The 15416-nt window shown below is 47.2% G+C and overlaps 1 protein-coding gene across 1 annotated transcript; it reads right to left on the bottom strand.

Moving 5' to 3' along the window:
* Window positions 1–240: 240 nt before the first annotated feature.
* Window positions 241–2006, bottom strand: LOC140746606 (uncharacterized). The gene is made up of 2 exons (XM_073078730.1): window positions 1988–2006; window positions 241–1514 (listed from the first exon to the last, which is right to left on the bottom strand). Exons 1-2 carry the CDS (start codon window positions 2004–2006, stop codon window positions 373–375), a joined length of 1161 nt encoding a protein of 386 aa, XP_072934831.1. The 3' UTR covers window positions 241–372.
* Window positions 2007–15416: the final 13410 nt, after the last annotated feature.

The raw sequence follows: 15416 nt of genomic DNA, 5'->3' as shown, positions 1-15416 counted from the left end.
TCACATTGCAGTTGTAATCTGGTTTCATCGTTCCACAGAGTAACCATCCTAACTGTGTCTGTTGAGCGAATTACGTTAGCGACAACCGGAGGACTTAAAAAAACCAAAGACTATTTTAACTAACTTTAATTAATGAAAAAATTTACAATATAACTTAAACCTAATTATCGTCTGACCGATGCTGGGTGTCAAAAAATAATGTCTTAAAATTAACTAATCTAGATTGAATGTAATAAATTAAAAAGATGATGAAATGCTGACACGAACGATGAATCAATCTGCATCTGGGTTACACGAGAATCGATGAACACGGCAACGTCAGCGATCCTCCTTGTCGCTAGGCATGTAACACCTCCACCCCCAGAGCAGCAACTATTTGAGGACCTTTAACGCAAATGTTGCTGGTACTGATTCTTGAGGTCTGGATTTCCTTGGCGTGGCATATTCATGATTCCTTTTTCCTTCTGGTTCCTCATCAGGTGTGGTTACTTTAACTCTTGTCCTTAAATGGTGTCGAATTAAGAGGATGAGGCCAAATATAATTGTACCGACAATAATTGTATAAAGAGGTATGGTTGTATGATATACCGTCGTGTCTATGTGGTCCAGCTTCGCAGGATTTTGGATTATTAATCTATCTTTCAGGTGTTGAAGACTTTTAAGATCTATGGTGTTGAGAGTTAGATGAGGAATCTTGTCGCTATCTGCTGGATCATAATCTCGAGAGACTTCTGTGATCTTCAGTGGCTGTCCCTTAATCTCGTCGTTGGTATTAACAATGGTAATGACGTTCGTGCGTAAAGAGCATTCGTGTGGAACGGTAACCAGGTAACTTCCTTGTAGGGAAACGTATTCCTGGCGGTCACATTGCAATTCCACTTTTGTTGGTTTCGGGAATATGATGGTGTAGTGACGATCATCTAATTGCTCCATGGCTTCTTCGGTAAAGCTGATCTTGGTTGGGCTGCACGACTCATCCAGTACCTGGCTGACGATGATGCTTTGGACGCAGTCTGGTTGTCCCCTGGGTTGATGATGGATGGTTTCTTCGCACAGATGGTAGCGACCAAACTTCGGGCATTCAGCCTCCATGTACATGAACGATTTTCCATCGGTTGCCAGGAAGGGATAAGGAGGGATGAAAGTTTGCTGTAACTTGTTAGGGACAATTGAAAGCCGATATAATTCATAGTTAAGGGGAGATATAACGGGGAATTTAAAAATAATTACTATGCGTTTACCGATGAAATAACTACCAGGCTTAATTATGCTATAATAATCTCTCAGATCTGCATCCAGGACCTCGTTATTGTTGTAAATGTTCCTAAGTCTAACTATCATTTCCTCTAAATTATTTACGCTTAACATACTATGGTGAGTGCTCGATGCACGAATAAAAGCTAAAGTATCTTCTAATCTAATTAATTCTAAATATAAGTCGTCAGTATTTTCACTAATGATAGCTAAGAGTTGTGCACACTTAGCAAACTTAACTTCAGAGTAATTGTGCTTATCTAGAATTAAGTTTAAAGTTTCATTTATCTTTTGTTGATTCTCCGCTACATTTGTTAAGATCTGAGTATATTGGGATGTCCATGCTTTATTAAGGCTAACGTGATTGTTAAATTCAGATAGCAATTTCTCTTCATTGCTTTCTAATATCTTAATGGCTCTATCATATCTTACGGCATCAGAATGATCCAAATTTCCAGTTATACCTTTAATAAAAGATCCCAGTCCATCTACTAGTCCTCTCTTAACGCGATTAGGTTCTAAACGGTTAAGCTGGGAGGTTATTTTAGTTAGTTTAGAAGTCAGGTATTCGACTTGAAGTTCAAATATAGAAAACGTGACATTGTCAAGTTTCTCCTTAAAGTAGTCTAGTTGGTGATTAAGAGAATGAAGTTGGTTCTCCAGGTCCGTTAGTTCAATGAATTGTATAAAGGAATGATATTGGGTGATGAGTTTGGTTTGTCCAAGTTTAAACGGTAGGATTCCAGGTCCATTGTCGAGTGGCTCAAGTCGTATGTCGACTGCCACTGTCAGATGAGCGAGTAATAGTAGACGAAACCTGAAACAAGGTTTAAGTCTTAGGCACACGCTTGAGTCGAGACTTAGCTATAGGTCCTTTCTTTTTGGACGTGTATATGTGAATAGGCAGATCAGCCAGCACAGTGTCTTGGGTATAACGGGGTGCTAATTTCTGTCTGCTAGCTAGGGGATTTTTAATGAATACTTGCTGGTCAGGTTGGTACTCTACTTCGGGGTCACGGTCTTTATTTCTGTTAGTCATTAAGTTAGTGCGATCGACTGTAGTAAATTCGTTAATCAGATCATACACTGTCTTCATTTGGTCGCGATGAGTAAGTATGTACTGTTGCATGAGGTGTTCAGTTAAGTCAATGTCTAAGGGATCTCTGGGATCGAAGTGCCCTCGTATTATGTTATGGGGCCTACACTTAGTAAAACTATGCACAGAGCTGTTATATGCAAGTATCGCATAAGGCATTTGGTTAACTGTTGTATCGTCCTTCTGTTTTAATCGTAGTAAACGTAGATGTTCTAATAACGTCGAATGGAATCTTTCTATAATACCATTATCGTTAGGTGAATTAGCAAGGGTTCTATGGTGATTAATCTTATGAAGCCTAACAAATTCAGAAAAGAGTTGGTTAGTGAATTCAGTCCCATTGTCAGTCACAATCGTCAGGGGTAGTCCGTGGTGAGTACAATAAGTCAATAGTCCTTGTAAAATACTGACTGCTGTACCGTCTCGTAAATGGTAAGCCTGACCGTATTTGGAGAAGGAGTCTACAAAAGTTAAGTATTTCTCAGTTTGTGCAGTAAATAAATCCATGTGCACTATCTCTAGGGGTTTGGTAGCTGGTGGTACAATAGTAAATTGGGGTCTAACAGGGTTACGGTCGTATTTAGTCTGGCCACACACAGTACATTCGTTGATATACTTAGCTATCTCCTCTTTCATCTTAGGCCAATAATAGCGGCGAGATAAGGCTAAGTAACACTCATTAATGCCTCTGTGGTTTGTCTTTCCTTCGTGGTAATGTCTAATTATTTCTTGTTGTCGTAAGTACTCCTTGACATCTTCTAGCTCAGTTTTTGCTAAAACTAAGTTCATAGACGAGCTCTTAAAACTTCTTTGTAGGATAGGGATGATCGAGTACATTCCTAATGGTGGAGTGATCTTAAGGGCTGTCTTAATCTTAGGGTTAATATACTCCTTAATGGCGTTAACTACATCTTGTTCTAGGTTGGACTCTGAAACTTGTACGTATGTCCGTGTGTGCGTGTCGAATGGTTTAGTCACTGTCGTCCGTCGTTTAATGTCACCTACAATAGTAAAGCAAAACTGTCTGTGAAATTTATTTAAAGGTTCGTCAGTAATAGGTATTTCCAGGATGGGGTTTTCGGTTGAGGTATGTATAGTAGCAGTAGAAGAACTCGGAGGTTCGGGTACGATCGAGAGGTCTGTTCGACATTCTTGAAGAAGGGATTCGATCTCCTCGTTATTAACTTGAACTCGGGACAGGGCGTCTGCGTTAGTGTTATACTTGCCTTTCTTGTAAATAATAGTGTAGTCATATTCGCTTAGTTTAAGTCGCCATCTAGTCAGTCTAGAGTTGGGTTCCTTTAAGTTCATAATCCATTGAAGGGGTTTATGGTCTGTTAAAATTTTAAATTTACGGCCAAATAAATAGGGTCTGAAATACTTTGTAGCCCACACTATAGCTAAAAGTTCCTTTTCAATAGTGCTATAGTTTAATTCGCTATCGTTTAATGTTCTTGAGGCATAGCAAACGGGTTTATCGGAACCTACTGAACCTTGAGATAAAACAGCTCCAATAGCTACGTTTGAGGCGTCTGTAGTCAGTATAAAGTCCTTGTTGAAGTCAGGATACTGTAGTATGGGGTCGTTAGTCAGTAGTGTCTTGCAGGTCTCGAAACAGTTAATGTATTCTGAGTCTAAGGTAATCTTATTGGATTTTTTTAGGCATCGTGTCATAGGTTTAGTTACGCGAGCAAAGTCAGGTATAAATTTTCTGTAGTAACCTAACAGTCCTAAGAATTGTTTTATTTCCTTGGAGGTCTTAGGCAAGGGATAGTTCTGTATTGCTTTAATTTTGTCGGGGTTAGGTTTTATACCGTCACTGCTTATAACATGGCCGAGATATGCGGTTTCTAACTTTAAAAACTCGGACTTATCCATTTGAATTTTAAAGTTAGAATCCCGTAGTCTACCAAATACTTTTTCAAGGTTGATCATGTGTTCTTGAAGTGAGGTACTGAACACAATGATATCGTCCAAGTAGACGAGGCATACCTCGTTTTGAAGTCCTCGGAGTACATTATCCATGACTCGTTGGAACGTGGATGGAGAGTTCTTCAAGCCCATGGGCATACGAAGGAATTCAAAATGCCCATGCTCTACATTAAAAGCAGTTTTAGGAATGTCAGTAGGGTTCATCTCGACTTGGTAGAATCCTGAAGCTAGATCTAAGGTGGTAAAATACTGACATCTTCCAAGTTTGTCCAGTACGTCTGTTATGTTTGGTATAGGGTATTTATCGTCGATGGTCTTGTCGTTAAGTTTCCTAAAGTCCACTACCAGTCTCCATTTTTGTCTACCAGAAGCGTCTGCCTTCTTAGGGACTACCCAGATAGGCGAACTCCAAGCTGAGTCAGATGGTCGTATGATACCCTGGTCTAGCATTTTGGATATCTGGTCTCTTACTTCTTGACGGTGGATAAAGGGATACCGGTAACTTTTTGTGTATACAGGAATTTCGTCGTGAGTCCGTATGTGATGTTTAATTTTGTTAGTAAAAGTCAATGGTTCACCTTCAATATAAAATACGTCGGCGTACCGTGCACACAGGGACTGCAAGTTAGCTCGTTCTTCGGCGTTTAGATGGTCAGTTCGTAGGCGGGCTAGCACATCGTTAGCGCGGTCTGAATCGCGCTCGGTGCGGGCGAACTCAATATTACAAACGTCGATACCTACTGGGTGGTCGAACGTTATTAGTATGTCATTGTCGGTCGGGTTTCTAACTTCTACTATGCCAGTCCTGTCGGTCACTGTCGTAACACACTCCTGAATAAGGCAATTATGTAAAAACTGTTCTGGTACAAGTACATCGCCATCAGGATAATGGATAGGGATGTTGATTAGGCGGGAACAATTCGCGGGAATAACCTCGGAAGGGTTGGGTTTCCTGCACTGGTAACGCAATAAAGGTATACTAGCATTTTCAGTAAATAATATATCATGCTTAAGATCTATATTGCAATTTTCTAATAAATCTAACCCAATTAAACCATCAAAGTAATTATGAAATCTATAGATAAATAACTTCATTCTATTTTTTGTATTAAATTCTGAAAAACTAGGTATAGTGATAGAATGTTCGTGGACACTTGTATTACGGGAATTAGTTACTTCGAAAGGATCATAATTTCTTTTTATATGAGAGTAAAACTTTTCAACCGCTTCCGGACTTATAAAAGATTGATTAGCGCCGGTATCTACAAGAAACTTAAGAGGTGGGTCATAGATCTGTATATATGGTAATTCTTTTTTTGAATGGAAGTTTAACTCTATCCTGGTGCGTCGTTGCGACGGCTGTTGGGGAAATCCTGCTCTTTTTTACTGGTAGAAGGCTGTGAGTCGTCTATCGCGTGGTTGGATTGTGGATTTTGGTATTGTGGGTAACTTTCGAAATGATACTCGCAAGGGATGTGGCTATTGTACTGGTAGTCATATTGGTTATCGTTATAGTCATAGTTAATGTATGAGTCCGTATTGTCGTATTGGGTGTCGTAGTGCTCCGGGTAGTAGTCACAGATATTGTCTTCGTAAGTCTCGTTAAAGTTAAGTTCCTTCGTCTTAAAATAGTTAGAAGGAGGAGGGTTACCAAATCTCTGCCAGTCATGTCCAGGAAATCTAGGTGGTAACGGTTTAGGGACAAAATGACTAACACCACTCATAGGCTTAGGGCCTGCGTGGTTTGGTGGCGGGTTCCTAGGTGGAAATCTGAAACCACTATTATTATAATTGGGAGGAGGCGCCCTAAACATCTGTTGCGTACGAGTAGGCTGATTAGGTATACGCTGTGGGGCTTGGTGAGATGGAAAACTTGGACGCCACGGTTGAGGAGTATAAACGGGTACAGGCCTTTGCCAGCTGGGTCCAGGGGAAGGTAAATTAAAGTCTTTAGGCATAGGATTATGAACTAGGTACGGTACCTTTTGTGTTGGCTGCGTCAGAGATGATGGACGCCGATCCGAAGCTGAATGATTCCTATGCTGCAGGTACATTACATTCAGTTCCTCCTGGACAAATTCCAGAGCCTTCTCTATAGTGTCGGGTCTCATACACCGGATACGGGACCCGAGAGGTTCTTTCAAACCCCTAACGTACGCCTGCATTGTTAATTTGCGATACAGGGTTCGCTTGGCTTCAACGGTTGTAGCCACGGATTCGTGCAAGGAAACGTACGTCATGATAGTGCTAAAAAGGTTCTGGCATTTGTCATAGAACTCCTGTGGGCTATCATTTTCTTGGGTAATTATAGCTAGGTCATTATATAATGCGGTTTCGTCTCTTTGGTCCGCGAAGTTATTAATTAACGCGTTCCTAACCCCTATCCAGCTATCGGGAATACCATTAGAATTTATGGTTCTGGCTGCGGCACCCGTGATTTTATTTAATATACCATTGATTAAACATAAATTACTTAGTTCGTTTGCCGCCCCTTCTTTCATATATTGTATGACTATTTGATCGCAAATCTTTATGAACCTGGTAAGTACATTAGGATTCCCGTCAAATTCGGGAACCGGGCGAAGGGCCTTATAGATGGTGTCTGGGTCCATGGTTGAGTTACCTAAGTTACTATTAACACTTAAGCTAGGTAAATTGGTTTCTTTAATTAAATGTAACGAATTATTATAACTATCTTCTAAATCTAATTCCGAACTATTGATATCTCTATTTAAAACTACGCTAGAACTATCTGAATCTATGCTGGATTCGTTTAATTTTCTATGTGTATCTAGTTCGCTATTCCTGAGGACCTGCCTTGACGAGACAGATCCTTCCCCCGTTTTTCTAGGATGGAAAATGGTGGGTAATGGATAGGCAACACTAATAGAAAAAGTTCAAAGCACTTACATATGTGATTTTCTTCTGCACTGATTGCTGAGTGCGCCCTCGGCTGCGTCGCTCGTAGATTCGGATAACTCGATGAAACACTTGATAGTGTAAGCAGCGAGATGACGTCCGTCTGGAGCCGATACTTGGACTTGCGACTATCTACTACTGCTTCGAATCATCCTACCGACTGCGCCAATTACGTTAGCGACAACCGGAGGACTTAAAAAAACCAAAGACTATTTTAACTAACTTTAATTAATGAAAAAATTTACAATATAACTTAAACCTAATTATCGTCTGACCGATGCTGGGTGTCAAAAAATAATGTCTTAAAATTAACTAATCTAGATTGAATGTAATAAATTAAAAAGATGATGAAATGCTGACACGAACGATGAATCAATTTGCATCTGGGTTACACGAGAATCGATGAACACGGCAACGTCAGCGATCCTCCTTGTCGCTAGGCATGTAACAAATAAGTGTGGCGGTGGTGCCACCGGAGTCTTACCACAAAATGTTCTGTCACTATATTTGAATCATGATAAAAAAATAATCTTTTTCTTTTGTAACATTAGTACAGAAAAAGAAAGTAGGTATGTAGAATTTGTTAGGTTAGGTTAGGTTAGAACATAAACCCCCCCAAATTGGAGTGCGCCTTGTCGTGGTGGGGGGGCTCAGTAACCAGTTGCAATCCAGCAGCGGGTGAAGCTAAAGCGCTCCAGTGGCGGTTGGGATGCACTGCGTCTGTCCCGCATCGGGCGGCAGCTGCATCTCGTCGGTACGCTGCGTCTATCCCGTATCGGGCGGCAGCGTTACCCCGTTGTGTTGTCGTGGTACTCTGCGTTTGTTCCGTATCGGGCGGCAGTAGTACCACTTGTGGTGTTTGTGATACGCTGCGTCTGTCCCGTATCGGTCGGCAGTGGTATCTCGTTGGCCGTCGGGGTATTTGCCCGGGTCAAGGGTGACGGGCTTGGCGTGCACTAACCCTGCCGTCAAGTAGGCATTCATATGCCACCGTCACCAAAACCGTAAACCATTCGAGTGTCGTGGTCATGTCTCGCGGCTCTGATGGAACGGGGGTCTTGGCTTAACCGCCCGGACCGCGAGGAGAAAACCTCTTTAAAAAACCCCAAAGGCCGGACGCTGAGGTACGCGGCGTACGGCCGCCTCTCACAATAGCTGAAAGGTGGCAGACTGGGACAAGTCTGCCTGCTAGCGACCACCTGTGTGGGACCTCTCGACCCCACACAGTATTAGAGTTGCCAATGGACAGGGGGCTCTCCATTGGTGGACCGTATATTTCCCCCATACTCGTGGGAACATCATGGAGAACTCAAATTTAAAACATGATGAAGAGCCTGTGACGGGCGTAGTAGATGTGGTGCCTGAGATGGGCGTAGTAGATGTGGTGCCTGAGAAGGGCGGAGAAAAGGAGAAAGTCGAGGAGCCTCGCTCTAGCTCGGCTATGAGCCTTGAAGGCTCAGAGATGGAAGGCCGGTTTTGGCTGCGGAAACGCAACCGAACTGCGGCAGCGGAAGCGTCTGACGAGGACAGTGCTGCAAATTCAGAGCCGAAATTTCCGAAAATTTCTGCCGCACGTCGAGGCAAAGGTAGACCGCGTACTATTCGGCAGTGCGTGGAACCCGCCAAGACAAAAGCGGAAATGGTGGCAGCGGAACACGTGGAAAAAGAGCTTCAGAGCCGCATCCGGGCCTCTGTAGAGGTGATCACCAAAGTTGCAAGCTCATCGAGGAACCTCAAGGGGACCTCGGTGAAGGCTCTGCGCGACGCTGCTGCCGCAATCTCTGAGGCAGTAGAGGCGCTCCAACGACGCACCGAATCGGACGAGGTGTCCCGATTACAGCTGGTCAATGACAGGTATAAGGCCGACAATGACCAGCTGCGAACAGAGGTGGCAGAACTGCGTCGAGAAATGGCGGAGTTGCGAGCCGAGATGCGGCAAAGTAACCAGAGGGCGGTAGAGGATCTGTCCACAGGTACTGCCACGCAGTTGCCGGCAGCCGCGGCCGCATTGCCCTGTGATACCGAGATGGAGCGGGCCATCATGATCCGGGTAGGAACGATGGTGAACGCGAGACTCGAGGCGCTAGAACAGAGGCTGCCACCCGAACCACGCGTTCGCCCGCCGTTAGCCGCCGATAGGGCGAAAGCTGTCAAGCTGTCCACGCCACCTCAAGTAGCAGCGGCGACGTCCCAGATTGAGTCTTTCCCTGCTCCGACCCCGAAGACCCAGAAGGGTAAAAAGGGGAAGACAAATGGCAAAAAGTCTGCCTCAACTCCACCCGAAAAGGAGCCCCGGCCCTTGCCACCGGCTCCGACGTCCATGGACGAGGGGTGGAATGTAGTGGCACGACGACGGTCTAAGCCTGCACAGCCCAGTGCAATTCAACCGTCGCAGCCACAGAGGGCACAGTCAGCGGCACCTGACTCCCAACGGCCGCAGACTAAGGTGGGACAAAGGTGAACGCGCATGCCGCGTCCTCCCCGATCTTCGGCTGTAGCCATTAAGTTATTGCCGGAAGCAATGACGAAGGGCATGACCTACGCCGCAGCTCTTGCCGAGGCCAAGAAAAAGATCGATCTCCAGAGCCTTGGCATTGAATCTGTCAAATTTAGGGTGTCCGCTACAGGAGCTAGAATCCTGGAGATCCCGGGTTCTACTAGCACCGATAAGGCGGACACATTGGCAGACAAGCTGCGTGCTGCCCTCGGAGAGGACGTGATGGTGTCCAGACCCGTCAAGTGTGCGGAGTTGCGTGTGTCCGGTCTAGACGACGCCGTCTCTGCAACGGATGTCGCGGCGGCAATTGCCGGAATTGGCGGATGCGCTCTAGCGTCCATCAAGGCTGGTGAGATCCGACGCGACCACTTGGGCCTGGGCACTCTCTGGTTGAGCTGCCCGGTTACTGCCGCCAGAAAGGTGGCTGATAGTGGACGCGTGCTAGTGGGATGGGTATCGGCTAAAGTTACGCTACTCGACGCAAGACCACTGCGCTGCTACCGTTGCCTGATGATTGGGCACGTTCGGGAGCAGTGCAGCAGTGCGGTGGATCGCAGCGGTGACTGTTACCGCTGCGGGAAACCTGGCCACACTACCCTTACCTGCACCGCCGCCGCGGCACACTGTGCAGTGTGTGCTGCAGCCAAGAAGCCGGCAGACCATAGGCCGGGGGGCAAGTCTTGCACTGCCCCTCGGTCTAAAGGGCGTAAACCGCCGACTGTACCCTCAACACAGTCGGCCAGTGGCAGCTCAGCTGGAGGGTCCGGGAACGGAGTTGTGGTTATGGAAACCTAATTATGGACCACAACCTCCGATTCCTCCAGGCTAATATCGGTCACTGCGCAGGAGCACAAAGCCTCCTGACCCAGCACCTTAAGGAGTGGTCGATACACGTGGCCGTGGTTGCTGAGCCGTACTTTGTTCCTCCCGATAACAATAACTGGGTAGAGGACCGTGACGGCTTAGTGGCCATCATACGACAGGGCGCGATAGGTTCCCCGCCCTTTGAAAAGGTAGCAAAGGGCTCGGGATGCGTCGCTGCTCTGTTGGGAGATGTTGTAGTCATCGGCGTCTACTTCTCTCCCAACAGACCACTCGCCGAGTTTGAAATTTTCCTCGAACAGGTGGGTGCCCTGATCGTTCAGAGCCACCCTCACCCCGTGCTACTGGCTGGCGACCTCAATGCCTGGAATACGGCTTGGGGATCGCGCGTCACAAGTGCGCGGGGTGAGGTACTGGAGGAATGGGTTCTCGGACAAGGACTGGCCCTTCTCAATCGGGGATCTGTAAGCACGTGCGTGCGGCCTCAGGGTGAGTCCATTGTGGACGTAACGTTCGCAAGCAACACCCTCGCGCGCCGTGTGAGTGGCTGGGAAGTCATGGTCGATGCGGAGACTCTGAGTGATCACCGATACATTCGGTTTGATCTCTCCGCGTCCCAGAATGTGCCTACCAGCACACGTTGGTCCCCGGTTGACGACGGCCCGAGGTGGCAGTTGAGGCACCTCGATAGAGACCTCGCGAAGGAGGCTGCAATTGTGCAATCTTGGGTGTCACCCGCTGATCCTGTGGTGGTGGAGGACGAAGCTGAATGGTTTCGGGGAGCGTTCAGACAAGTGTGTGACGCGTCTATGCCCCGTTCCAGGCATCGTCCTCCTAAGTGCCAAGTGTACTGGTGGTCTGCAGAGCTCTCGCAGTTGCGCAGCGCTTGTATTGTGGCCAGACGCCAGTACACCAATTACAGGCGTCGGCGGATCAGGGACGAGGAGCAGATTGCACTCTTGCATGCTTCTTTCAAGGAGGCGAAGTGGCAGTTGGTGGAAGCGATTGGCAGGGCTAAGGCTCTGGCCCGGGAGGAGTTGTTGGGGACGTTGGATTACGATCCATGGGGCAGGCCGTACAGGATGGCGATGTGCAAACTTCGCCCCTGGGCACCCCCATTGACGCATAGTCTTCGACCTCAACTTCTGGACAGAGTCGTCACGGCCTTGTTTCCGCGGGCGGAGGGACATTCATGTCCTCCTATGGTACCTCCAACTGCCGAGTCACCCAGATTGGATTTTGTGCCGCCAGTGACTTCAGAAGAATTGGGAGCTGCGGTGTTAAGGCTCCAAGCCAAAAACACCGCCCCTGGTCCTGACGGCGTGCCCGGTCGGGTGATGGTCTTGGCCATGGATGTCCTTGCGCCTCGCCTGAGGAGACTGTTCGACGCCTGTCTGGCTCAGTCCAGAATACCACAACGGTGGAAGACAGGTCGTCTCGTCCTCCTCAGGAAAGCAGGGCGTCCAGCGGAATCCCCATCCGCGTACCGACCTGTCGTGTTGCTTGACGAGGATACCAAACTCTTCGAGAGGGTTGTGGCGTCCCGAATCGTCGGGCACCTCGAGGATGTCGGTCCGGATCTGTCTGACAACCAGTTCGGGTTCCGCAGAGGGAGATCCACAATAGATGCAGTACAGAAGGTGAAGTCCCTGGCGAAGAATGCAGTTGCCCGGGGTGAGGTCATGTTGGCGGTATCACTTGATATCGCCAACGCGTTTAACACCCTCCCCTGGAGTTGCATCAGGGAGGCGCTCCGTTATCACAGAGTTCCCCCTACTTGCGCCGAATTGTCGGGGACTACCTGTCTGGGCGTACGGTGGACTACCCTGGCCAAGACCGGTGGTGTCGGCGGGAGATGTCGTGCGGAGTTCCACAGGGTTCAGTGCTGGGTCCCCTTTTGTGGAATATCGGCTACGACTGGGTGCTGCGAGGAGTTCCCCTTCCGGGTGTCAGCGTAGTTTGTTACGCAGACGACACCCTGGTGACTGCCTGTGGCGGAAACCATAGGGATGCTGTCTTGCGCGCCACCGCCGGCACGGCATTCATAGTGGGCCGCATACGGCGACTGGGTTTACGGGTGGCGCTTGAAAAATCAGAGTGTATGATGTTTCACGGCCCTCGGAGGGCGCCGCCCCAAGATGCTCATATCGTCGTCTCCGGAGTTCGTATCGACGTGAGGCCATCGATGAGGTATCTGGGACTCATCCTGGATAGCCGGTGGAACTTCGGACCCCACTTTGAATGCCTGGTGCCTCGGCTCCTGAGGACGGCGGCGGCCTTGGGTAGGCTGCTGCCTAATCTCGGTGGGCCAGAGACGTCTTGTCGACGTCTCTACACGAGCATCGTGAGATCGATGGCTCTGTACGGGGCTCCTGTGTGGGCCGACGCCCTGAATCGTCGAAATATCGCTCTGCTGATGCGGGTCCAGCGGGTGATGGCGATCAGGGTTATACGGGGCTATCGCACGATCTCGTGTGAGGCAGCCTGCGTGCTGGCGGGCAGTTTGCCCTGGGATTTGGAAGCGAGGACCCTTGCGTCGCTACGTCAGTGGCGTGAGGAGGCGCACCGATCCTGGGGCCGCCCTCCCGTACGACAGGAACTGGAGGGGCACAGAGCTGAGCTGCGTGAATGGGCTACCGAGACGTGGACCTCAAGGTTGGCGCATCCTAGCGCCGGCCTGAGGATTATTGAGGCAATTCGTCCGATCTTCGAGCAGTGGTTAGGTAGGCGATTCGGCGTCCTGTCTTTCCGTCTGACACAGGTACTCTCGGGACATGGTTGTTTCGGGAGTTATCTGTGCCGGATCGGGCGGGAGCCAACAGCCAGGTGCCATCACTGCGACGATTGCCTCGATGAGACGGCCCAGCACACGCTGGAGGTATGCCCTGCGTGGAATGCGGAGCGCAGCGCGCTCAGCTCTGTAGTGGGGGCCGACCTCTCGCTCTCGACCGTGGTTCGCGCCATGGTCGGAAGTGACAGGTCGTGGCAGGCGGTGCGATCCTTCTGCGAAGCTGTGATGCTCGCGAAGGAGGCGGCGGAGAGGGCCAGGGAGAATGACGTATCTTCCCAGCCGCTTCGTCGCAGGCGCACGGGACGCCGTAGGGCGGCTTTCGCTGGAGGCCACCCTTTCCCCGTCCCATGAGCCCACGGAGGCGGATTCGGGGGAATCCAACTCCAGTCTTTAGGGCTCGAGATGTCGTGTGTGCGTTCGGCACGCTCATCTCATGAGGGATAGCAGAGAGGGATAGCAGAGAGGAGCCCCTCCCTCTCGGGACGTGGCTGGCGTTAACATCAGCGTCGGCCATCACGTTGCCGGGTCGCGAATGTAATGCTAACGCTTTCTCGTGACCCGGCACTGAACGTCCAGAGGAACGCCGCGGAGTTTTAGTCGGTAAGAGTCCGACATACCCCTTCTGTTCCCCCGAGCAGAAGGGCATCCATGAGGATTTCTTCGCGTTAAAAAAAAAAAAAAGGTTAGAACATAAAAGAAAATATAAAACAAGTAATTTAATTAAAAAATCAAAAACCCGACCACACTTAAAAGGCTATTTTATCCTCGTAGTGCTAATTTACGCTATATAAAGAACCTATGAGTAAAATTCCAGCACTCTAAAGTTCAGCGGTTTCCTTTGCGTAGAACTCTGGCACAGCAACACTACTCATTTAGTCAGACTGTACTGTCATAATGTATGTGTAATCTCCTTTTGAATTCCTTTATTTTGATACACTACTCGATAGGTTTGGTTAACTTTTTTTAACACGTGTTACTATTTCGCGAAAAAAAAAATCACCATTTATCCTCTATAAAATATATAACTTCAGTAATTCAAAGTTCCAGACATTATTTTACCTTTTTATGGGTAGAATTTCATTATTTTTATCCAGCAAGCCAGATACAAAATTTCATAGCGTTTGCTTCAAAATTGACGATTGGTCAAATTAACTTTCAACCCCTATTTTACCCTCTACAGGGTTGATTTTTAAGGAGGGGATAAATGGGTATGTCCTTGTTACTATCCAGGAAGTCAAATACAAAATTTAATAGTAGTTGCTTCAAATTTAAAGAATTTCAAAAAAACTGACATCGCCTATTTTACCCTCTTAGGGGTAGAATTTTCAAAAGGCCTCTCTTAGTACTTATTTACGCTACGTAGAGATCCTATATAGGTGGCGATACCTAAGTAGGTGAAGTCCCTGGCGAAGAATACAGTTACCAGGGGTGAGGACATATTGGCGGTATCACTTGATATGGCCAACATGTTCCCCCCGGAGAAGATTGTCGGGGACTACTTATTTAGGCGTATGGTCGATACCCTGGCCAAGATCGGTGGTGTCAGCGGGAAATGCCGTGCAGAAAGTTTTGAAATTATTATTTAATGAATGGTTGAAACTCAAGAAAAGTCAATATCGAAAAAAATCTACTGCGCAGAAAAAAAAAGAGACAATGTTAAAAGAAAAGTTTGTAAAATTATTTGATAGTGATAGCTCGTTTAGATCCGAAGCAAAAACTTGAAGATACAAAAAAACTATTTTTGGAAGCTCAACGATCTAACAAACGTTATGGATTTATTGACACAAGTGCTTCAAATGGAGAAATTCATCAAGTTGCCATGGATATCGATGTTGATGGTTATTATTTATTTTATTTTTTTAGAAAACAATTATTTCATATTTTATCTCAAATAGGATTTCATTTGTTTCTTAAGTATTAGCTGTTAATCATATATATTTGTTAATAGGTATTAATCAGCCTACAACTAGTAGTCCAGTTCAGGATGGTGGTATTATTTCACGGTTCCAATCGACAACTGGTACAGAAACGACATCTGGAAGTCAACAATCAGAAATATTTTCTGACTTTGAACCTCCATCTAGTTAGCCAAATCCTCCTCCTAA

The sequence above is a fragment of the Epargyreus clarus genome, unplaced genomic scaffold, assembly GCF_041222505.1.
Source record: "Epargyreus clarus isolate Ecla_fem2 unplaced genomic scaffold, WU_Ecla_fem_2.2 ptg000013l, whole genome shotgun sequence".
NCBI classification, from domain to species: Eukaryota; Metazoa; Arthropoda; class Insecta; order Lepidoptera; family Hesperiidae; genus Epargyreus; species Epargyreus clarus.
Note: the sequence above shows the minus strand (reverse complement) of the source record. Positions and strands in the feature narration are given on the sequence as shown.